Below are 25,851 nucleotides of genomic sequence, written 5' to 3' on the forward strand. Positions count from 1 at the left end.
TAGTGTTCATCATGATAAAGAAGGTGTAGGGTGGCCCAGCCCCTGAAGTGACTCAGAACAACTGTATGCAAGAATTTCCTTTCTGTTGTCTTAGGAATTCAACATTCTATGTGTTATCTCACCAACCCCATCTTGTCACACCTCTGGGTAGTAGAGGTTCAGTTGTCTCTACGTCTTGTAGGTTTGACATCTGATTGGAAGTTAACTCAACATGGTATTGGTCAACAACTCAGATTCTTTATCTACACATTAGATTTCCTCTTTCTCTTTTTTGTTCCTGACCTACACTGGTTAGATACCTACACTGTTTCCTTCTCTCTCCACCCCAGGGTCTCTTGGGGCATGGCCTTTCAGGTCATGACTTCTCTCTCCACCCCAGGGTCTCTTGGGGCATGGCCTTTCGGGTCATGACTTTTCTCTCCACCTCAGGGACTCTTGGGGCATGGCCTTTCAGGTCATGACTTCTCTCTCCACCCCAGGGACTCTTGGGGCATGGCCTTTCAGGTCATGACTTCTCTCTCCACCCCAGGGTCTCTTGGGGCATGGCCTTTCAGGTCATGACTTCTCTCTCCACCCCAGGGTCTCTTGGGGCATGGCCTTTCAGGTCATGACTTCTCTCTCCACCCCAGGGACTCTTGGGGCATGGCCTTTCAGGTCATGACTTCTCTCTCCACCCCAGGGACTCTTGGAATATGGCCTTTCAGGTCATGACTTCTCTCTCCACCCCAGGGTCTCTTGGGGTATGGCCTTTCAGGTCATGACTTTTCTCTCCACCCCAAGGTCTCTTCTTTCTCACTCTCCCTCTCTGATCATGCTTAGAATAATGTCTTGTAATGCTTGTTAATGATTTGTAACTTAAGTTTATTCCTTGTATAATGTATCCTTCATTTGACAAAGTAATTAAATAGACTATATAGAATTCCATTCTCAGACATTTCTTGATTGCCTATTACTGTAACTCAACTAAATCAAATCAAATTTAATTTGTCACATGCGCCAAATAGAAAAGGTGTAGACCTTACTGTGAAATGCTTACTTACAAGCCCTTAACCAACAATGCAGTTTTAAGATAAACAAGAGTCAAGAAAATATTTACTAAATAAACTAAAGTTAAAAAAAAGTGACACAATATAATAACAATAACGAGGCTATATACAGGGGGTACCAGTACAGAGTCAATGTGTGGGGTACAACATGTTAGCCGAGGTAATTGAGGTAATATGTACATGGGGGTCAGCGAGTAGCAGCAGCGTTAAAAAATGCAAATAGTCCGGGTAGCCATTTGATTAATTGTTCAGTAGTCTTATGGCTAGAAGCAGTTATTAAGGAGCCTTTTGGACCTAGGCTTGCCGTACCGTAGCAGAGAGAACAGTCTATGACTGGGGTGGCTGGAGTGTTTGACAATTTTTTGGGACCTTTCTCTGAGACCGCCTAGTATAGAGGTCCTGGATGGCAGTGATGTACTGGGCTGCACGCACTACCCTCTGTAGCACCTTATGGTCGGATGCCGAGCAGTTGCCGTACCAGGCAGCATACTACTCGCCAATGTCCAGTCTCTTGACAACAAGGTAGATGAAATCCGAGCAAGGGTAGCATTCCAGAGAGACATAAGAGACTGTAACATTCTTTGCTTCACGGAAACATGGCTCACTCGAGACACGCTATCGGAGTCGGTACAGCCAGCTGGTTTGTTCACGCATTGCGCCGACAGAAACAATCATCTTTCTGGTAAGAAGAAGGGCGGGGGGGTATGCCTTATGATTAACGAGACGTGGTGTGATCATAACATCATACAGGAACTCAAGTCCTTCTGTTCACCTGACTTAGAATTCCTCACAATCAAATGTCGACAGCATTATCTAACAAGAGAATTCTCTTCGATTATAATCACAGCCGCATATATTCCCCCCCAAGCAGACACATCGATGGCCCTGAATGAACTTCATTTGACTCTATGTAAACTGGAAACCACATATCCTGAGACTGCATTCATTGAAGCTGGGGATTTTAACAAGGCTAATCTGAAAACAAGACTCCCTAAATTCTATCAGCATATCGATTGTGCAACCAGGGCTGGTAAAACCCTAGATCATTGTTATACTAACTTCCGCGACGCATATAAGGCCCTCCCCCGCCCTCCCTTCGGAAAAGCTGACCACGACTCCATTTTGTTGCTTCCAACCTGTAGACAGAAACTAAAACAGGAAGCTCCCGCGCTCAGGTCTGTTCAACGCTGGTCCGACCAATCTGATTCCACGCTTCAAGATTGCTTCGATCACGTGGACTGGGATATGTTCCGCATTGCGTCAAACAACAACATTGACGAATACGCTGATTCGGTGAGCGAGTTTATTAGCAAGTACATCGGCGATGTCGTACCCACAGCAACTATTAAAACATTCCCAAACCAGAAACCGTGGATTGATGGCAGCATTCGCGCGAAACTGAAAGCGCGAACCACTGCTTTTAATCAGGGCAAGGTGACCGGAAACGTGACCGAATACAAACAGTGTAGCTATTCCCTCCGCGAGGCAATCAAACAAGCTAAGCGTCTGTATAGAGACAAAGTAGAGTCGCAATTCAACTGCTCAGACACAAGAGGTATGTGGCAGGGTCTACAGTCAATCATGGATTACAAAAAGAAAACCAGCCCCGTCGCGTACCAGGATGTCAGACTAAACAACTTCTTTGCCCGCTTTGAGGACAATACAGTGCCACTGACACGGCCCGCTACCAAAACCTGCCAACTCTCCTTCACTGCAGCCGACGTGAGTAAAACATTTAAACGTGTTAACCCTCGCAAGGCTGCAGGCCCAGACGGCATCCCCAGCCGCGTCCTCAGAGCATGTGCAGACCAGCTGGCTGGTGTGTTTACGGACATATTCAACCAATCCTTATCCCAGTCTGCTGTCCCCACATGCTTCAAGAGGGCCACCATTGTTCCTGTTCCTAAGAAAGCTAAGGTAACTGAGCTAAACGACTACCGCCCCGTAGCACTCACTTCTGTCATCATGAAGTGCTTTGAGAGACTAGTCAAGGACCATATCACCTCAACCCTACCTGACACCCTAGACCCACTCCAATTTGCTTACCGCCCCAATAGGTCCACAGACGATGCAATCGCAACCACACTGCACACTGCCCTAACCCATATGGAGAAGAGGAATACCTATGTGAGAATGCTGTTCATCGACTACAGCTCAGCATTTAACACCATAGTACCCTCCAAACACGTCATCAAGCTCGAGACCCTGGGTCTCGACCCCTCCCTGTGCAACTGGGTACTGGACTTCCTGACGGGCCGCCCCCAGGTGGTGAGGGTAGGTAACAACATCTCCCCTCCGCTGATCCTCAACCCTGGGGCCCCACAAGGGTGAGTTCTGAGCCCTCTCCTGTACTCCCTGTTCACCTACGACTGCGTGGCCATGCACGCCTCCAACTCAATCATCAAGTTTGCAGACGACACTACAGTGGTAGGCTTGATTACCAACAATGACGAGACGGCCTACAGGGAGGAGGTGAGGGCCCTCGGAGTGTGGTGTCAGGAAAATAACCTCACACTCAACGTCAACAAAACAAAGGAGATGATCGTGGACTTCAGGAAACAGCAGAGGGAGCACCCCCCTATCCACATCGACGGGACAGTAGTGGAGAGGGTAGTAAGTTTTAAGTTCCTCGGCGTACACATCACGGTCAAACTGAATTGGTCCACCCACACAGACAGTGTGGTGAAGAAGGCGCAGCAGCGCCCCTTCAACCTCAGGAGGCTGAAGAAATTTGGCTTGTCACCAAAAGCACTCACAAACTGTTACAGATGCACGATTGAGAGCATCCTGTCGGGCTCTATCACCGCCTGGTACGGCAACTGCTCCGCCCACAACCGTAAGGCTCTCCAGAGGTTAGTGAGGTCTGCACAACGCATCACCGGGGGCAAACTACCTGCCCTCCAGGACACCTACACCACCCGATTTCAAGGACAACAACCACCCGAGCCACTGCCTGTTCACCCCGCTATCATCCAGAAGGCGAGTTCAGTACAGGTGCATCAAAGCAGGGACCGAGAGACTGAAAAACAGCTTCTATCTCAAGGCCATCAGACTGTTAAACAGGCACCACTAACATTGAGTGGCTGCTGCCAACATACTGACTCAACTCCAGCCACTTTAACAATGGAAAAATGTATGGAAAAATGTATCACTAGCCACTTTAAACAATGCCACTTCATATAATGTTTACATACCCTACATTACTCATCTCATATGTATATACTGTACTCTATACCATCTACTGCATCTTGCCATCTTTATGTAATACATGTATCACTAGCCACTTTAAACAATGCCACTTTTATATGTTTACATACCCTACACAACTCATCTCATATGTATATACTGTACTCGATACCATCTACTGCATCTTGCCTATGCCGTTCTGTACCATCACTCATTCATATATTTTTATGTACATATTCTTCATTCCTTTACACTTGTGTATAAGGTAGTTGTAGTGAAATTGATAGGTTAGATTACTCGTTGGTTATTACTGCATTGTCGGAACTAGAAGCACAAGCATTTCGCTACACTCACATTAACATCTGCTAACCATGTGTATGTGACAAATACAATTTGATTTGATTTGATTTGCAACCAGTCAGGATGCTCTCGATGGTGCAGCTGTAGAACTTTTGGAGGATCTGGGGACCCATGCCAAATCTTTTCTGTCTCCTGAGGGGGAATAGTCTCTTGCATATTTTAATTATCTTTAAGGAGTCAGGTAAACATTTTAACTGGCTAATTGCATAGTCTTATTCTTATCACGGGTCGCATGTGAGGTAAATATAATATATCACATATCAAATATTACCCCACTACAAATGTGCCCTGTTGTCTTGACATGGAGATATTCCACTGTAGCCCCATTGGCTGCTCAGTTCCTATTGAAAGTCTATGCCTGCTGCGAAGCCTCACTCATCACTGTTATGCTGTAGTGGAGACTAGCAGATCTGCAGATTCACTACCAGGGGAATGGTGATTAGACAAAATGACATCATTATACCTTCTGTTTACAAATTACCTAAAACAACAAGAAAGCAACAAAACTACAGTTGTCTGCCCCATAGTAGGAGTACGGGATCTGATCGTCTTTCACAGTACCTGTACACAGCCAATCTGTAAATAGCACACCCGACTACCTCATCCCCATATTATTACTTACCCTCTTGCTCTTTTGCACCCCAGTATCTCTACTTGCACATCATCAGCTGCACATATATCACCCCAGTATTAATGCTAAATTGTAATTATATTCGCCGCTAGGGCCTATTTATTGCCTTACCTCCCTACTCTTCTACATTTGCACACACTGTACATACATTTACATTTTTCTATTGTGTTATTGACTGTACGTTTGTTTATGTGTAACTCTGTGTTGTTTTTGTCGCACTGCTATGCTTTATCTTGGCCAGGTCGCAGCTGTAAATGACAACTTGTTCTTAACTGGCCTACCTGGTTAAATAAAGGTGAAATAAAGGTGATATAAAAACAGTAAGAGAAGGATAGGAATCACGAGACACAGGTTGTCATCTTCAGCCCAGGTTTGGACACAAATCACAGTTGAAATTGTACACACTGTACCTAAGAAGTTCTATGTTGGAGTTCAAGTGCGATAGATTTGTGTTTGTGTGAGGAGTGTGTCCTGGCTCACAGACTGTCTGTTATGTGTTGTTTTTCTGTGCAGGTGGAGCAGCAGTTCTCTCACAAGTTCAGAGTGACGGTGGTGCGAGCTGAGAATGTCACCAAGGGAGCACTGGGTGACCTGTGTGAGTCTGACAACACCTGTTATTCTACCTGCTCATAGTTCACACGTTAACGATCACAAATTCTCCAACATAAAAACACCGCAGGGAGTTGTCATTTCTGTAAAAACTAAGAATTAATGTTGTGTCGTGAAATGTAATTCCGCCAAGTAATAGCGATATTATTAAAGTCATAACACTATAGTGTCATCTATTTGTTGATATGTATGTTTCTATCACTCAATGTACATTGATATGTTTGCTTGTATGTAAATCAAATCAATCAAATGGAATGTTATTTGTCACATGCTTGGTAAACAACAGGTGTAAACTATCACTGAAATGCGCACTTATGGGCTCTTCCCAACAATGCAGAGAAAAATAACTATACAAGGAATAAATACGTAATGAGTAATGATAACTTGCCTATAGACCGTTGCTCACGAGTGGCACAGCGGTCTGAGGCACTGCATCTCAGTGCAAGAGGTGTCACTACAGTCCCTGGTTGAAATCCAGGCTGTATCACATCCGGCCGTGATTGGGAGTCCCATAGGGCGGCGCACAATTGTCCTCAGCGTCGTCCGGGTTTGGCCGGTGTCGGCCGTCATTGTAAATAAGTGTGTGTTCTGAACTGACTTGCCAAGTTAAATAAAGGTTAAATAAAAAAATAAATATACATGGGGTACCAGTACTGAGTTGATGTGCAGGGGTACGAGGTAATTGAGGTAGATATGTAAATATAGGTAGAGATAAAGTGACTAGGCAACAGGACAGTAGCAGCAGTGTATGTGAGTCAAAAGAGTTAGTGCAAAACGGGTCAATGCAGATAGTCCGGGTAACTATTAGTAAACTATTTAACTAATTGTTTAGCAGTCTTAGATGTTGGTCAGGGTCCTGTTGGCTCCAGACTTGGTACATTGGTACCGCTTAGCGTGTGGTAGTGGAGAGAACAGTCTATGACTTGGGTGGCTGTAGTCTTTGACAATTTTTAGGCCCTTCCTCTGACACCGCCTGGTATAGAGGTCCTGGATAGCAGGGAGCTCAGCCCCAGCGCTGTACTGGGCCGTATGCACTACCCTCTGTAGCACCTTGCGGTCAGATGCCAAGCATTTGCCATACCAAGGGGTGATGCAGCCAGTCAAGATGCTCTCAACGGTGCAGCTGTAGAACTTTTTGAGGATCTGAGGGTCCATGCCAAATCTTTTCTGGTCCTGAGGAGGAAGAAGCATTGTCGTGCCCTCTTCATGACTGTGTTTGTGTGTGTGGACCATGACAATTCCTTAGTGATGTGGACACTGAAGAACTTGAAGCTCTCGATCTGTCCACTACAGCCCTGTCTATTGTGAGGTTCTGAGTTATACACTATAGCCCTTACCATATCATATGTGATGGAATATTATTCGCTGTTGGCTTGTGTGGATGTATGTGTTATGCAACATAGCTGACTTGAGACATTGTTAACAGTTTCAGGGCCATGGGCCTTTCTCATGATGGAAAAATACAGAATAACATGAAGACAGGAACTGTGCAATACTATGTGGATATGGGCGTGCTCGGCCCTCTGTTTCCTGTAGTCCATTTCTCATGTACTGTATGTAACACATACATTTGTGTGTTTGTGTCTGCAGTGGACACTCCTGACCCCTATGTGGAGCTGTTCATCCCAACTTCCCCCGAGAGCAGGAAACGAACGCGCCACATAGACAACGACATCAACCCTGAATGGAACGAAACCTTTGACTTCATACTAGACCCAAACCAGGAGAACTTTCTGGAGGTGAACAAAAAGTCTAGTAAAATCAAAACAGTCAAATGTAACTCATTTTATGTCAGGCCCAGTCCACTACAGTAGAATGGTTACCTGAAGCTTGTTTGTTGGTGCTTTACTACTCAATCAGATAACGTTAATGGATGCCAATTACGTGATGGATGAGAAACTTGGGACTGCGTCGTACAGCATCTCCAAAATGTTGAAAACTGGTCAGACGGAGACGGTGCCTTTTCTTATCGGCAAAGTAAGCTCTCTATATTTTCTGTCTGTAGTAACTACATTAACCTACAGCGGAAAGTGTGTCTGAAATACATTCGCTCTCACCAGACTGTAGTTGTCTGTTGAGTGATGACTTATCTATAAGAGTTTTTCCTCTCTTCTCATCTTTTTTTTCTTCCTGAATATCCCTCTCTTTTCTTTGTTTCCCTCTATCTATTCACCCCCCCCTCTTCCTTACTGTAGCCTACCCACCTGCATCTCTCCCCCTTCTCTCCTCTCATCACCCTCCTCCTCTCATCCCTCCTCCCTCTGCTTGTGGATGTTGTATTCTATCCCATTGTGTTTTGCAGTTGACATATTAATCAATGTTTTCTCTTCTACAATAACCACAGCGTCTTTGTGTTGTTTTTACAGGCAACCAATGTGTACTTAGAGATGGCACTGGAGGTCTGGTAGGTACACTTTCATTATTTCTCCTCTCCTCTCATCCCCTCTCCTCTCATCTCCTTTCCTCTCCTCGTGTCTGTCTGTCAGGAAGCCTGTCTTGTTTACAGATGCTATCTTAAACACTGTGGCTTCTCTGGTTCACCTGAAGGCCTCTCTCTCAAATTAAAATTGTTTTATTGGCATCTCTCTCTCTCTCTCCATGTAAAAAAAATAAGCACACAGCCAGATAATAACCCTTAAAACTGTAGCACTGGGTGGAACAATACTTTAGACTCAGGTTAAACAAACACAGGAATTCACGTCAATCTATTTAACCCACACAAGAGTGAGTACATTTCTTTCTACTTTTAAAGACTGTAACTGTTTTCAGTAAACACATGGCTTAGATTTACTGTACTGCATCACAAAGGGCTGTTGCTTCAGATGAAGGGAAGGATATGTTTGGCATGTTTTGGAGGTAGGACGTCAGAGGTCTTGGGTGTGTTTGTCTCAGTAGGTCTGTCTCAGACCAGACCATCTTGGAGCGAGGCTTTTATTCAAAGTGACTTACAGTCATGCGTACATAGTAACCTACAGTACATAAAATCAATCACCATTGCTGACCAAGAGGTCTACTACATGTCTGTTTCCATATGGGAAAATATTTGATGTTTTAAAGCTGTTGTTGATATGTAATTACACAACTGTATGTGTATTTATTATGGATGCTACCAAAGCAGCAGCTACTCTTCCTGGGGTCCAGCAAAATTAAGGCAGTTTATACAATTCTAAAAACATTACAACACATTCACAGATTTCACAACACACTGTGTGCCCTCAGGCCCCTGCTCCACTACTACCACATATCTACAGTACTAAATCCATGTTAATGTATAGTGCGTATGTTATCGTGTGTGTGTGTGTGTGTGTGTGTGTATGCATGTGTCTGTGCCAATGTTTGTGTTGCTTCTCAGTCCCCGCTGTTCCATAAGGTGTTTTTTTATCTGTTTTTTAAATCACATTTTACTGCTTGCGTCAGTTACTTGATGTGGAATAGAGTTCCATGTAGTCATGGCTCTATGTAGTGCTGTGTGCCTCCCATAGTCTGTTCTGGACTTGGGGACTGTGAAGAGACCTCTTGTGGCATGTATTGTGGGGTATGCATGGGTGTCCTAGCTGTGTGCCAGTAGTTTAGACAGACAGCTCGGTGCATTCAACATGTCAATACCACTCATAAATTAAAAGTAGTGATAAGGTCAATCTCTCTTCCACTTTCAGCCAGGAAAGATTGACATGCATATTATTAATATTAGCTCTCTGTGTACATCCAAGGGCCAGCCGTGCTGTCCTGTTCTGAACCAATTGCAATTTTCCTTAGTCCTTTTTTGTGGCACCTGAACAGTAGTCAAGGTGCGACAAAACTAGGGCCTGTAGGACCTGTCTTGTTGATAGTGTTGTTAAGAAGGCGGAGCATTGCTTTATTATAGACAAACTTCTCCCCATCTTAGCTACTACTGCATCAATAGTTTTGACCATGACAGTTTACAATCTAGGGTTACTTCAAGCAGTTTAGTCATTTCAACTTGCTCAATTTCCACATTATTTATTACAAGATTTAGTTGAGGTTTAACGTTTAGTGAGTGTTTTGATCCAAATACAATGCTTTTAGTTTTAGAAACATTTAGGGCTAACTTATTCCTTGCCACCCACTCTGAAACTAAGTGCAGCTCTTTATTGAGTGTTGCAGTAATTTCAGTCGCTGTAGTAGCTGACGTGTATAGTATTGAGTCATTCGCAAACATAGACACTCTGGCTTTATTCAAAGTCAGTGGCATGTCGTTAGTAAAAATTGAAAAAAGCAAGGGGCCTAAACAGCTACCCTGGGGAATTCCTCATTTTATCTGGATTATATTTGAGAGGCTTCCATTAAAGAACACCCTCTGTGATCTGTTAGACAAGTAACTCTTTATCCAAATTATAGCAGGGGGTGTAAAGCCATAACACATAAATTTTTCCAGCAGCAGACTATGATCGATAATGTAAAAAGCTGCACTGAAGTCTAACAAGACAGTCCCCACAATCATTGTATCATCAATTTCTCTCAACCAATCATCAGTCATTTGTGCAAGTGCTGTGCTTGTTGAGTGACCTTCCCCATAAGCATGCTGAAATTCTGTTGTCAATTTGTTTACTGTGAAATAGTGTTGTATCTGGTCAAACACAATTTTTTTCCAGAAGTTTACTAAGGGTTGGTAACAGGCTGATTGGTCGGCTATTTGAGCCAGTAAAGGGGGCTTTACTATTCTTGGTTAGAGGAATGACTTTAGCTTCCCTCCAGGCCTGAGGGCACACACTTTCTAGTAGGCTTAAATTGAAGATGTGGCAAATAGGAGTGGCAATATCATCTGCTATTATCCTCAGTAATTTTCCATCTAGAATGTCAGACCCCGGTGGCTTGTCATTGTTGATAGACAACAATAATTTGTTCACCTCTTCCACACTGACTTTACGGAATTCAAAAGTACAATTCATGTCTTTCATAATTTGGTCCGATATACTTGGATGTGTAGTGTCAGCGTTTGTTGCTGGCATGTCATCCCTAAGTTTGCTTATCTCGTCAATTAAAAAGTAATTAAAGTAGTTGGCAATATCAGTGGGCTGTGTGATGAATGAGCCATCTGATTCAATCAATGAAGGAGCCGAGTTGGCTTTTTTCCCCAAAATGTAATTTAAGGTGCCCCAAAACGTTTTACTATCATTCTTTATATAATTTATCTTTGTTTCATAGTGTAGTTTATTTTTATTTTTATTTAGTTTAGTTACATGATATCTTAATTTGCAGTACATTTGCCAATCAGTTGGCCTCCCATACCTCATGCTTCATCCCTCTCAACCATACATTTTTTCAATTCCTCATCAATCCAAGGGGATTTAACAGTTTTTACAGTCATTTTCTTATGGGTGCATGCATGGGTGCATGCTTATTAGTAACTGGAATAAGTTGTTTCATAAATGTGTCAAGTACAGCGTCTGGTTGCTCCTCATTACACACCACAGACCAGCAAATATTCTTTACATCATCAACATATGAATCACTACAAAACGTATTATATGACCTCTTATACACTACATTAGGCCCAGCGTTTGGAACTTTGGTTTTCCTAGATATGGCTATTACATTGTGATCACTGCATCCTATGGATTTGGATACTGCTTTAAAGCAAATATCTGCAGCATTAGTAAAGATGTGATCAATACATGTTGATGATTTAATTCCTGTGCTGTTTCTAACTACCCTGGTAGGTTGACTGACAACCTGATCCAGGTTGAAGGCACTGGTTACAGTTTGGCACTGGTTACAGTTTGGCACTGGTTACAGTTTGCAGCTTGATGATAGCCAGTCAATATTTAAATCACCCAGAAAATATACTTCTCTGTTGATATCACATACATTATCAAGGCATTTCACACATAGTATCCAGATACTGACTGTTAGCACTTGGTGGTCTATAGCAGCTTCCCACAAGAATGGGCTTTAGGTGAGGCAGATGAACCTGTAGCCATATTACTTCAACAGTATTTAACATTAGATCGTCTCTAAGCTTTACAGGAATGTGGTTCTGAATATAGACCGCAACACCGCCTCTGTTGGCATTTCTGTCTTTTCGGTAGATGTTATAACCATGTATTGCTACCACTGTATCCTCAAAGGTATTATCTAAGTGAGTTTCAGAGATAGTCAGAATATGAATGTCATCTGTTACAAGCAAGTTATTGACTTCATGGATGTTTCTTAGGCTACATATGTTAATATGGGCTATTTTTAGCACTTTTCTGGGTTGCTTTGTTTTTAATGCTTTACTGGGAAGCTTATCAGATGCAGACTTACTCATGTTATTTACATTGGAGCTGCAGGGTGAGCTGCACAAAGTGGTCTTCCTACTATTGCACACCGCCTCAGTGCCAACAGTGTAACTCTGGTTTGTAGGCTCATGATTACTGCTTACAATAGCTGTAGGATAAACAGATGTATTTGGTGCAATTAGGGGTACATAAATTAAATTACTTACATTGTGTTTGTCAATGCCCCTAAGATCATGTACGTTTCATGCAGCATTATGACAACTCATTGTCACAATGGTAGGGATTAACTGAGCTGGTCTTGGATTATTTACCAGTCATTGTTTCAACTGTGAATATGTTTTGTGCGCTTTTGTTTATGGTTATTACTGTAGGTCTCCTAAACTAATCTTACCGTATTTCACTCAACAGCACACATCTGAAAATCTCTGACCCCATTAACAGGCCTTTTTATATATATATATATATATTTTTGTATTTTTGTTGTATTTTACCCCCTTTTTCTCCCAAATGTCGATCTTGTCTCATCGCTGCAACTCCCTATCGGGCTCAGGAGGCGAAGGTTGAGTAATGCGTCCTCTGAAACATGACCCACCAAATCACTCTTCTTAACACCTGGATATCAGAACAGCAATTACTCACCTCGAACTGGATGAAGATTTTTCTTCAACGAATCCAACGCGAAGGATATACTGCTTTCTCGGGAACAGGCCCGAATCCCCGTCATTTGCGTGAAGAAAAGATAGAGAAAAAAGGGGCAGAGGTCGGGCTGCCTTCTGAGAATTTGTGGGCGAGTGAGTAAACCTCCACTACCATCCATACTATTGGCGAACGTGCAATCATTGGAAAACAAAATGGATGATCTACGATCAAGACTATTCTTCCAACTGGACATAAAATCTGTAATATCTTATGTTTCACCAAGTCGTGGCTGAACGACAACGCGGATAATATAGAGCTGGCAGGATTTTCCATGCATCGGCAGGACAAAGAAGCTATGTCTGGTAAGACGAGGGGCGGGGATGTGTGTCTATTTGTCAATAACAGCTGGTGCGCAATGTCTAATATTAAAGAAATGTCAAGGTATTGCTCGCCTGAAGTACAGTACCTTATGATAAGCTGTAGACCACACTATCTACCAAGAGAGTTCTCATCTATATTATTCCTAGCCGTCTATTTACCACCACAAACTGATACTGCCACTAAGACCGCACTCAACAAGCTGTATAAGGCCATAAGCAAACAAGAAAATGCTCATCCAGAAGCGGCGCTCCAAGTGGCCAGGGACTTTAATGCAGGCAAACTTAAATCCGTTTTACCTCATTTCTACCAGCAGGAAACATCTGCATCGAGCTAAAGGCTAGACTGCCTCTTTCAATGAGCAGGACACTAGTATGGACGCTTACAAGATATCCCGCTATGCCCTCAGACAAACCATTAAACAGGCAAAGCGTCAATACAGGATTAAGATTGAATCCTACTACACCGGCTCTGACGCTCGTCAGATGTGGCAGGGCTTGAAAACTATTACCGACTACAAAGGGAAACCCAGCCGCGAGCTGCCCAGTGATGCGAGCCTACCAGACGAGCTAAATGCCTTTTATGCTCACTTCGAGGCAAGCAGCACTGAAGCATGCATGAGAGCACCAGCTGTCCCGAACAACTATGTGATAACGCTCTCGGTAGCCGATGTGAGCAAGACCTTTAAACAGGTCAACATTCACAAAGCCGCGGGGTCAGACGTATTACCAGGACGTGTAGTCAAAGCATGCGCGGACCAACTGACAAGTGTCTTCACTGACATTTTCAACCACTCCCTGACCAAGTCTGTAATACCTACATGTTTCAAGCAGACCACCATAGTCCCTGTGCTCAAAGGAAGCGAAGGTAACCTGCCTAAATGATTAGCCATGAAGTGCTTTGAAAGGCTGGTCATGGCTCACATTAACAGCATCATCCCGGATACCCTAGACCCACTCCAATTCACATACCGCCACAACAGATCCACAGATGATGCAATCTCAATCTCACTCCACACTGCCCTTTCCCACCTGGACAAAAGGAACACCTATGTGAGAATACTGTGCATTGACTACAGCTCAGCGTTCAACACCATAGTGCCCACAAAGCTCATCACTAAGCTAAGGACTCTGGGACTAAACACTTCCCTCTGCAACTGGATCCTGGACTTCATGACGGGCCGCACCCAGGTGGTAAGGGTAGGCAACAACACGTCTGCCACGCTGATCCCCTCCTGTACTCCCTGTTCACCCACGACCGCATGGCCAAACACGTCACCAACACTATCATTAAGTTTGCTGAAGACAACAGTGATAGGCCTGGTCACCGACAATGATGAGACATCCTATAGGGAGGAGGTCAGCGAGTACCAGGACAACAACTTCTCCCCCAATGTGAGCAAGACAAAGGAGCTCATCATGGACTACAGTAAAAGGTGGGCCGAACAGGCCCCCATTAACATCGACGGGGCTCTAGTGTAGAAACACTTGGGTGAACTTTTGGATACCGGTATATAGTAAAATATGGTTTACCGCCCAGCCCTATGCAGCTGTAGAACTTTTTGAGAATATCACCAACAAACTAACATGTTCCAAACATACCAAGACAGTCGTGAAGAGGGCACGACAACACCTTTTCCCCCTCAGGAGACTGAAAAGATTTGACATGGGTCCCCAGATTCTCAAAAAGTTCTACAGCTGCATAGGGCTGGGCGGTAAACCGTATTTTACTATATACCGGTATCCAAAAGTTCACCCAAGTGTTTTGATCTAAATCGCAATTGCAACATTTGGTTAAAAATAAGGCCTAGTATTTTTGCCCATATCGTGGCAGTGTGGAAATGATCTCAAATGAGTGCAGGAAATGCAGAAATTATACCCCCCCTCCATTTGTTTTTACACTGCTTCTACTCGCTGTTTATTATCTATGCATAGTCACTTTACCCCTACCTACATGTACAAAATGACCTCGTTATTGTTATTTTACTTTAGTTTATTTGGTAAATACTTTCTTAACTCTTTCTTGAACTGCATTGTTGGTTAAGGGCTTGTAAGTAAGAATTTCATGGTAAGGTCTACACCTGTTGTTTTTGGCGCATGTGACAAATAAAGTTTGATTTGATTTGACAGTCAACTTTCTCGCTCCTCCCACAACTTCCGGACTTTATAGCATTCCGAGAAAGCATTGATTATTGAGTCATTGTTAGAGTTACACTTCAGACAATACGCTGCCGTTGTGCTGTAGAATTTGTGAATTGTATCTCCTGTATAATACATTCTATACATTAGTTTATGCTGGATTAAGTGTACATTTTCATTAACTGTCATTTCATTAGTTATGCTCCAACTTTCCCTCCATCTTGTGCCAACATCAGTTATTTTTAAGTCTTGGTTCGAATAGTTTATGTTTTTTCTAAGAGATTGTCAGTTGGCTATGTTCTCTTCCCAATCATATGAATGTCATTTTCTGACTCAAAATAAGATTCCCTCAAGGTTGCTCTGATGTCCAAAAGATTTCAAATTTACATTTTGTGATATGTAACTTTAAGTTGCATGTATTTGAAACAACCGTTTCTATGTTTGTCAGTCAAAAAGTACTTTTTAATTCTGTCATGTAAATAAAGGTATTTCCTGTTACCAAGTAATTTACATTTTCTATGCATTTAGTTTTCCATGTGGACCAATTTATTAGTGAATTCTGAAAGCTATCCAAGTATTTTTCCTTAAGGTTGTGTTTTTAGGAAGTAATATTGGTTCTTGTGGAATATGTTTCATTTTCGTCCATATTTGTATAGTGTTCTTAACTATAGAGTTGTTAATCCTCTTAGCTTTATCCTTTGAAAATAGATACATCAAAATATTCTGGGGATGAGCATGCACATCTTCAATACGTTCCCATTCTTCCTCTTTAGTGCATTTAACTATATGTCGCAAGTAAAAGCCCTGGGTAGCAAGTTGATACAATTCCAAGTCTGGAAGGTTAAAACCACCCTCAGATTTAGGAAGATGTAAAACTTGCCTTTTTATTCTATACATTTTTTTTGACCGTATAAATTACCGCTTTTGTATCTCTCTCGGGAGATTTAGAAAATGATAACTCATTTAGGATGTATTCATTTTTGTGAGAGCTGTGAGATATTTACCAGGTTTATTTCCTATTAAGTAGTGTGCTTTATTTGAGTTTAACCTATATTTGTTGGCTCTCTTCAGAAGTTAAATATCGTATTCCTGCTTAAGTTCAGACATTTTATTTTCTTCTTTACCTTTTTCTAAGATAGTGATTTTTTTTCTTTAATTTCAATTTCTAAATCATATTTAACTTTTGCAGAGTATGAGATTATCATTCCCCTAATGTACGCCTTAAAGGCATCCCAAATTATATCAGAGGTCAGCTTTTCTCTGTCCTCTATGTCAACATTTGTAATGGATCCAGAAGATCCAGAAGATGAGCTCTGTTCATTCTCCAAACTCTGTTGCTAAGTGAATTTTCTATTGGTGTAATTAAACATGATATCAGAGAATGATCAGATATCACTATATTAAACATTTTTTAATCCAGTAAATTGTTGAATGCATTTTTTGAATTATAAATGTAGTCAATTCTTGAATAGCTTTTCTTACTTTGAGAAAAAAATGAATAATATTTTGTACTTGGGATAATAATCTCCAGGTGTCCTATAAATAATGTCCTAGTGGCACATGTTCAACTGAGCACTCGAAATTGAACAACAATGGAAATTGATAATACATTATTCCATTTGTCAGATATGATTCTTCAAGAATACGTATTTGATAAACATGTCTTGCTTATGATACCAATATGCAGGGTTATAGCAAATATTTTTTTATAACCAAACCAAGATAGACCACAGCCTGTTATTTCCAATAGGAACAGATGAGTCATAGTGGGCAGAACACACAAGGAGGTGGGCAGAGCCAAGCATGAGCTAGCGTGATCCTATTGGCCCGTTCTAGCATACATCTTTATATAATAACAAGGCAAGTCAGTTAAGAACAAATTCTTATTTACAATGATGGCATAGGAACAGTGGGTTAACTGCCCTTTTCAGGGGAAGAACAACAGATTTTTACCTTGTCAGCTCAGGGATTCAATCTAGCAACCTTTCGGTTACTAGCCCAACACTCCAACCACTAGGCTACCTGCCACGCCAACATCTCCATATTTCCGGTAGGGATTGCCTACTCTGTGAAATGCGCATGTGCAATAACTCAATTCACCTTTGCACTCCTTAACAACGCAATTTTATATTTATACATCCAGTGAAATATCTCTGTCATTGTTTTATCTGTTGTGTGTCTTTGTCTACAGTACTAACTTGGACCTGCGGTTCAGCCTGGCCCTGTGTGACAAGGAGAAACTGTTCAGACAGGCCCGCAGAGAGAAGGTGACGTTGGGCATCAAGAAGCTGCTAGACATGGAGAAGCCTCGCTTCCTCCCCAGCACCCCTCAGGAGGTGGGCATCCCCGAGTACTGTGGGCCCAGGCTCTAAGAGCGGCCTACGTCCAGCCACAGTGTCATTTTTTAAATCATTTATAATTTTGGTCTTAGATTCAAATGCAGTGTTTGACATGTAATACCTAATTTATTAGGGTGCATTGCAGGTTTAATGCGTCATAGAATGGTAACCACTCCAAAATGGCATGGCAATATAATAGCCATGGGCTAAATAAAATATATATTGCCATAGAAAGTGGGCTTACCCTGCAGTATTGCTTACCATAGGGGTCAAGTTCGTAGACAAGAGCTGATATTAGCAAACAACACCCTTTTTTATATGCTGTATATACACATGCACCACATTCACACAATTAGATCTGTTAGTATTCCAACATGTGATCACTTTGTCGCCGCTAACTTCCTCTTAGACCGAGAGCTCTCAGGGCCTGTTCAGCTTCTGAGTTCTGCATTCCTCCCCTGGTTGGACTGGGCTGTGTTTCTGTGACTGGTTTTGGCATTGTGTTCCTAGTTGTAGTGTGTACCCTCACCTCTGGCCAGCTACTGTAGGCCCTTCCTGCCTGCCTGTGTCCTCACATGGTCCGGAAGCTACCAGCCATGATGAGATAATAACCCACCACATAACAGTACTGCTGCAGAGCTGCTGAGCTGCCACACTGCATTCCCACTGGGGCTAGTAAATACTACTGTCTAGAGCAGGGGAGGCCATTCAATCTGGCCTGCGGGAAAAAACACTCCAGGCTCCGGAACGCCTAAACTATGTATACTGAACAAAAATATAGATGCAACATGCAGCAATTTCAAAAATGTTACTGTGTTACAGTTCATATGAGGAAATCAGTCAATTTAAATGAATTAATTAGGCCCTAATCGATGGATTTCACATGACTGGGTAGGGGCACAGCCAGGGTGAGAGGGCATAGGCCAACAACTCACACTGTCTCACACACACCATACACTGCCTTTAAAACACATGCTGTGGTACATTACAGACTCAATCAGTCAATACACTGTCTCACACACACCATGATGAATCCTGTGCAGTTGTTGTGTCAGCGTGGTCTGAATATTTGTTGGAATTGTCTACGGATAAGACTGTGGCTCTAGTTCAGAGAAGCCAGTGCAGAGTTGGAAAGAAGCCCAGGAAATACAGTACATGGAGGTAGAGTGATACAATAACAATCATCTACTGTAGACAGAATGAGGGAAGTAACATAAGGAAGTAGGGGTTTCTGACAGTGCTGCTATGAATCTCAAGGAGTCATGTTATAACAGGGTATGCATTTTATTGTAAAATCCATTCCTATCTCTTCCTGCATGTGTCTGTCTGTGCAGGTGCCGGTGATAGCCATAGTGGGTTCAGGGGGAGGCTTCAGGGCCATGGTGGGGTTCTCTGGGGTGGTGAAGGCCCTGTATGAGTCTGGGGTCCTGGACTGTGCCACCTACATCGCTGGCCTCTCTGGATCCACCTGGTCAGTCATCTTTTCATCTGTTTATACCATGCTCTCTTTCACAAACCCTCCCTCCCACTCCTCTCCTCCCTCCCATTCCTCTCCTCCCTCCCACTCCTCTCCTCCCACTCCTCCCTCTCACTTCTCTCCTCTCCTCCCATTCCTCTCCTCCCTCCCTCCCTCCCTCCCTCCCTCCCTCCCTCCCTCCCTCCCTCCCTCCCTCCCTCCCTCCCTCCCTCCCTCCCTCCCTCCCACTCCTCTCCTCCCACTCCTCCCTCTCACTTCTCTCCTCCAATTCCTCTCCTCCCTCCCTCCCACTCCTCTCCTCCCACTCCTCCCTCTCACTTCTCTCCTCCATGGGGCGGCAGGTAACCTAGTGGTTAAAGCATTGTACTAGTAACCGAAAGGTTGCAAGTTCGAATCCCCGAGCTGACAAGGTAAAAGTCTGTTGTTCTGCCCCTGAACAAGGCAGTTAATCCACTGTTCCTAGGCCATCATTGAAAATAAGAATGTGTTCTTAACTGACTTGCTAAGATAAAATAAATAAAACATCTCCTCCCTCCCACTTCTCTCGTCCTACAGTATCTACCTCTGCATCAATGTCTGCCCAGTGTTTTTATGTAGTGATTTCCATGTTTGTTTTGCTGCATCACTATCTTTCTCCCTCCCTCCCTATCTCGTCCATCTATCTCTGTCCCTCTATCTCTCTATCTCCCTCCCTCTGTCTCCCTCCCCCTATCTCCCTCACTCCCTCCCACCTTCACTCACTCTCTCCCCCCCTCTTCCTCCTCTACCTCTCCCTCCCTCTATCTCTCCCTCCCTCTAACTCTCCCTCCTTCTTCCTCGTCTACCTCTCCCTCCCTCTATCTCTCCCTCCCTCTACCTCTCCCTCCGTCTTCTTCCTCTACCTCTCCCTCTCTCTCCCTCCCTCTACCTCTCCCTCCCCTATCTCTCCCTCCCTCTTCCTCCTCTACCTCTCCCTCCCTCTACCTCTCCCTCCCTCTACCTCCCTCTATCTCTCCCTCCCTCTACCTCTCCCTCCTCTATCTCTCCCTCCTTCTATCTCTCCCTCACTATCTCCCTCCTCCCTCCCTCCCTATCTCCCCCCCAGGTACATGTCAACCCTGTTCTCCCACCCAGAGTTCCCCTCTAAGGGGCCTAAGGAGATCAATGCAGAGCTGATGAAGAGTGTGAGCAGTAACCCTCTGAGACTGCTGCTGCCCCAGCACATCACCAACTACATCCAGGCTCTGTGGAGCAAGAAGGCCAACGGACAGCCCGTCACCTTCACAGACATCTTCGGCATGCTCATCGGAGAGACACTCATTCCTGCGGTGAGAGGACCGCAGGCATCTGTTTTCATTGTTTCTCTCTCTCCGTCTTCAAGAGGCCCTGACTCCTAAAGTGTTTCTCTGTTTTCATCAGAGAATGGACACAAAGCTGAGTGAGTTGCATGAGAAGGTAAACGAGGCCCAGTGTCCCCTCCCTCTGTTTACCTGTCTGCACGTCAAACCGGATGTATCCGAGCTCATGTTTGCAGGTCAGTGAGTGTGTATGCGTTGTGTGTGTGTGTTACAGTAGATCACAAGCTCAGTGTGGCTCTGAGGCTCCTCTCAGTTGTTCAACAAAGCGTAGCATTTCTGTGAGGAGTTCATGCACGTAGTGTGGTTGTGTGTTCGCAGTGCTGGTCACGTAGTTTGAATGGATGATCCAAGTTCTGAATGAGCCTATTTGGGCTGTGTGTGTGTGTGTGTGTGTGTGTGTGTGTGTGTGTGTGTGTGTGTGTGTGTGTGTGTGTGTGTGTGTGTGTGTGTGTGTGTGTGTGTGTGTGTGTGTGTGTGTGTGTGTGTGTGTGTGTGTGTGTGTGTGGCTCCAGTAGAATGAGTATGTGTATTCAGTTTTGCATAATATGTCACCAGAGATCCTATCTCCCACATTCAAATTTTCCGTACACTACATTTCCTTGTAGCATCACTAATTTACCACAGTCATATATAGAGAGAGAGAGTTGGGCCAATGCGGTGTCTGTCTGAATGTTCCGATAGCGCCACTTTCTCCTCCATAGACGTTGCTAAGTGATAATTGACGCTTCCGTGTTGCGCTGTTTATTTCAGATAGTTTTCTAAACAGATGAAGATGTCCAGTGGAAGCAGATATGCAATTTGTTGACACCACAACACTGTACAGACTTGGATACACATTATAATCAATTAAATACGTTGTTCTGCTTGTTGACAGCGGGTTAATTTCAGAGGGAACTGTCGGAGGTTCTGTCCTATTGTTACATGACCAACAGTTGGAGAAGAAAGGCGCTAACATGGCGTCCGTTCTAAAAAACTGGCCCAACTCTCTCAATGCATGTCTCTGGTTTACCACCAACTGATGTGTCATGGTGGGCTGATATCCAAATGGGACTTTCAGATATTAGACAGCATTGAAAAGTTCTCCATTAATGTCGCTATCTACTGTGCATATGACCAGTTACATTCATTTACAACAAAGCCATAGTGACAGTCTCTGTTACTGAAAGAAAGGGAGGCATGGATGTGGTCAAGCATAACAAATTGCACAACCAAGGGTATTGCAAAAACTAACAAAGAACAGCAATGTAACAACATATTGACCACAGGCATTCCTGTAGTTGTAGTTTTAATACTGATGTGTGAGAAGGAACGTCAACAATGTGTAGGTTTAGTAGTACAACATGGGAGGGCAATGTTAGGTAGGGGTCAATGTGGTTATGGTATGCCCCCAAGTCCCGATCAAGGATCAGTTCTCGTTCCCAAAACTAACCTCAAAACAGTTCTTCGGGCCAACCTGTCCCCTGTTAGGTTGACTAAGCGCATGACTGTTTGCTGACTTATGGGGACTGTGACCCATAACTTGGCCTATAGTGTATTATTTTCAGGACTCAAGCAAAGACCCAGATGCAGACACAGGAGGCGGATAATACGAGTCTCACAATTTATTACAGAACATGGGGCAGGCAATGAGTAGGTCAAGGCAGGCAAAGGGTCAAAATCCAAATCAGATTCAAGCAGGTGCAGGACGGCAGGCAGGTTCAGGGTCAGGACAGGCAGAAAGGTCAGAACTGGGAAGACTAAGAAAAACAAAAACTAGAATACAGGAAATACGGGAACACGCTTGTAGGACTTGACGGGAAAAGACAAACTGGCAACAGACAAACAGAGCATTCAGGTATAAATATACAGGAGATAATGGAGATAAATGGGAGACACCTAGTGGGTGGTGGAGACAAGTACAAGACGGGTGAAACTGATCAGGGTGTGACAATTTTGCAGATGAACTGGAATAGAATATAGCTTCAGTTAGTCAGGTACTCCTTTTATCTGTAAATCCCCCACCTTTTAACACTGGTGTGACAAGGAAATACTTTCACACCCATTCTAGAGAAAGGCTAAAATATTGCCACCTAACACACAGTGGTAACCTTATCCTCCTTACTCCAGTTCCAAGAATAGGCTGAAAGGTGATTGTTGTTCTGAGGAACTCAAACATATAATGTATGAAACAGTGTGTCGTGTTGTGCCTAATAGTATTGTATGTCAAATCAAATTGTATTGGTCACATACACAAATTTAGCAGATGTTATAGCGGCGAGTAGTGAAATGCTTGTGTTCCTAGCTCCAGCAGTGCAGTAGTATCTAACAATTCACAACAATACACAAATCTAAACGTAAAATAATGGAATTAAGAAATATATAAATATTAGGACGGCAATGTTGGAGTGGCATTGACTAAAATCCAGTAGAATAGAATACAGTATATACATGTGAGATGAGTAAAGCAGTATGTAAACATTATTAAAGTATGTGTGGATGTTGTTGTGTCACTAAAGTAGTCATGTAGGGTATACCTGGCTTGTACTGTTACTGTAAACCTGGGTTACCCTCTTTGCATAACATATACATATAAATGCATATTTACTGCAGACTTGTGAAAAGGCGTAAACATTTTCCCAATGACATTGTACTTACCGTGTGCTCTCCTGATGAAAGCGTTAGTTAGTGACATACATACACTGTTTGGATTTTGATTAATGGATGCTGTTGTTTTTTTCAGACTGGGTGGAGTTCAGCCCATATGAGATTGGAATGGCAAAGTACGGAACGTTCATGACTCCTGACCTTTTTGGAAGCAAATTCTTCATGGGAACCGCTGTGAAGCGGTATGAGGAGAACCCACTACATTTCCTTATGGGTAGGAAAAAACTCTGAATATACCTGGCACTTCCTCATGGCACTTTCTCAAGAGATTCATTAAATGATAAGCTGTCAAACATGATATTCATGATTCATTACATTATATTGATGTTGTGGCTTCTCTCTCTAGGGGTGTGGGGCAGTGCCTTCTCCATTCTCTTCAACAGAGTCCTGGGGGTGAAAGACACAGTCGGGGGGAGCACCATGGAGGAAGAGCTTGGTAAGAAACCACACACACTTCCCTTTTAACTCCAATCCTAACCCCAACCTCTTGTCTGAACCCTGACCCCAATGAAGTCATGCATTCCGTGTAGATATAGTACCAAATCCTGGTCTCCTCCACAGTTAATACAGCACGTACACCCAGGGCTGTAAGTGGGACCAATCTCTAAAGTGGGACCAATACAATGAATTAATGCCACATGGGGCCTCATTCTGGCCTACTTGGAGATTCTAGGATTTGCGTGTGTAACAAATGATTGGGAATGATCAAACTGTCGCACGCAACATATATACGTAAACATGTTTTCATTGATAAATCAGAGCCATACTATACTTCTGCTCTCGTAAACAAGCGTCACAATCCCGCCTGAAAAACACCCTCCATTCACCTTTTATAATAACAAGAACACCCTCATTTTCTGTATGGTTTGGAGATGTTGGAACTGGGCCATGACCGTTTCTAAGAAAGCACACGGGCAGCAAATGTGATCACATTTTTGTAGAGATGTGGGCAGAATGTTTCAATCTTTTGTAGTGACTATAGCCTATAGTGTGTGCCCAACACTGGTCATGCGTTCTGCAAGATTGATTGTCTATCGAACAATTTAAAAGTGAATCCTACCTACAGCCTAATATTTGTTGTGTAAACCAGTCACGTCAGAAAAGGAGAGACATGCCGTTTAATATGATTATAATTTAGGCATATATAATAAAAGTAAAGTAAATATATTTGCAACATGCTGCTATGCGATCTTCTTACGAAAGGCAAGTGGATCTGTTTTATCAATAGCGCTACCATTTAATGTTTTTATTAGCCTCAGTTGGTAGAGCATGACGCGTACAACGCCAGGGTTGTGGGTTTCCATTCCCACTGGGGACCAGTATGAAAAATGTATGCACTCGATACTGCAAGTTGCTCTGGATAAAAGCGTCTGCTAAATGACCTCTGATAAATGAGGCCCCTGGAGTTTTCATTTGGAAGCACCAGTGCGAGGGGAAAAAAATTCAGCATTTTATTTGATTTATTTAATAATAATTGTTGTAATGATAAGGCTTTGCTGTGCCATTGTTTTCCGAGCGACAGATTCGTTAGCGTCATGCTTGCACCATTAATACAGCGAACACTGCTTGTTTCTAGCCCAAACAGTTCAAAAGATCGGACCCATATTATCGGCACAACTTTTTTCTCATTTTACATTTTACATTCATAAATCATGTTGTGGGCCGTTCTATAAAACTACTTGCGCATCGACGTTGTTTACACTTTGTTCGGTCATGTTACCTCATTGGCTAGCTAGCTAACAACCTGGTAACATTACCTGCATATCCTAACATTTGGGGGCACAGAAAGGAAGGGCAGGATCATAGCAATTAATGAATGACAGATGACTTGCACTTGATGCTCTTAAAAAGATTCAATGTAATGCATCTCAATAGGAAAATAGTGTTTTTACATGATGTAGAAACATAACATTTCACAAATAACATTTTAATTTCAATGGCAGGTATTTGTATCAACACTTTTTATAATAAACACGTGTATTTACATGGTTACATACTGTATTAGTTTCTTGGGCACAACATACACTATACAACAGTACAGTATGTGGACACCCCTTCAAATTAGTGGATTCGGCTATTTCAGCCACACCCTTCGCTGACAGATGTATAAAATCGAGCACACAGCCATGCATTCTCCATAGACAAACATTGGCAGTAGAATGGCCTTTCTGAAGGGCTCATTGACTTTCAACGTGGCACCATCATAGGATTCCACCTTTCCAACAAGTCAGTTTGTAAAATTTCTGCCTTGCTACAGCTGCACCGGTCAACTGTAAGTGCTGTTATTGTGAAGTAGAAACGTCTAGGAGCAACAACAGCTCAGCCGTGAAGTGGTAGACCACACAAGCTCACAGAATGGGACCGCCAAGTTCTGAAGTGAGTTGCGCGTAAAAATCGTCTGTCCTCGGTTGCAACACTCACTACCAAGTCAAACTGCCTCTGGAAGCAACGTCAGTGCATGAACTGTTCATCGGGAGCTTCATAAAATGGGTTTCCATGGCCGAGCAGCTGTGCACAAGCCTATATCACCAAATGTGTCGGCTGTAGTGGTGTAAAGCTCGTCGCCATTGGACTCTGGAGCAGTGGAAAAATGTTCTCTGGAGTGATGAATCACGCTTCACCATCTGGCAGTCCGACGGACTAATCTGGGTTTTGCGGATGCCAGGAGAAAGCTACCTGTTCCAATGCATAGTGCCAACTGTAAAGTTTGGTGGAGGAGGAATAATTGTCTGGGGCTGTTGTTCATGGTTCGGGCTAGGCCCCTTAGTTCCATTGAAGGGAGATCTTAACACTACAGCATACAATCAATCAATCAATCAAATGTAT

At 43.2% G+C, this 25,851-nt stretch overlaps 1 protein-coding gene across 1 annotated transcript in view; it reads left to right on the top strand.

Annotated features, from left to right (window-relative positions):
- The window catches only part of LOC120055022 (cytosolic phospholipase A2-like), a 53,301-nt gene that overhangs the window by 3,846 nt on the left and 23,604 nt on the right, over nucleotides 1-25,851 (top strand). The window contains exons 3-12 of the mRNA XM_039002866.1: nucleotides 5,737-5,818; nucleotides 7,423-7,571; nucleotides 7,693-7,809; nucleotides 8,199-8,236; nucleotides 17,421-17,565; nucleotides 18,903-19,039; nucleotides 20,130-20,352; nucleotides 20,444-20,558; nucleotides 23,102-23,239; nucleotides 23,372-23,461. Coding sequence (XP_038858794.1) covers nucleotides 5,737-5,818; nucleotides 7,423-7,571; nucleotides 7,693-7,809; nucleotides 8,199-8,236; nucleotides 17,421-17,565; nucleotides 18,903-19,039; nucleotides 20,130-20,352; nucleotides 20,444-20,558; nucleotides 23,102-23,239; nucleotides 23,372-23,461 — 1,234 coding nt within the window. The remainder of the gene's footprint in view (nucleotides 1-5,736; nucleotides 5,819-7,422; nucleotides 7,572-7,692; nucleotides 7,810-8,198; nucleotides 8,237-17,420; nucleotides 17,566-18,902; nucleotides 19,040-20,129; nucleotides 20,353-20,443; nucleotides 20,559-23,101; nucleotides 23,240-23,371; nucleotides 23,462-25,851) is intronic.

The sequence above is a fragment of the Salvelinus namaycush genome, chromosome 10 (genome assembly GCF_016432855.1).
Source record: "Salvelinus namaycush isolate Seneca chromosome 10, SaNama_1.0, whole genome shotgun sequence".
Taxonomy (NCBI): Eukaryota; Metazoa; Chordata; class Actinopteri; order Salmoniformes; family Salmonidae; genus Salvelinus; species Salvelinus namaycush.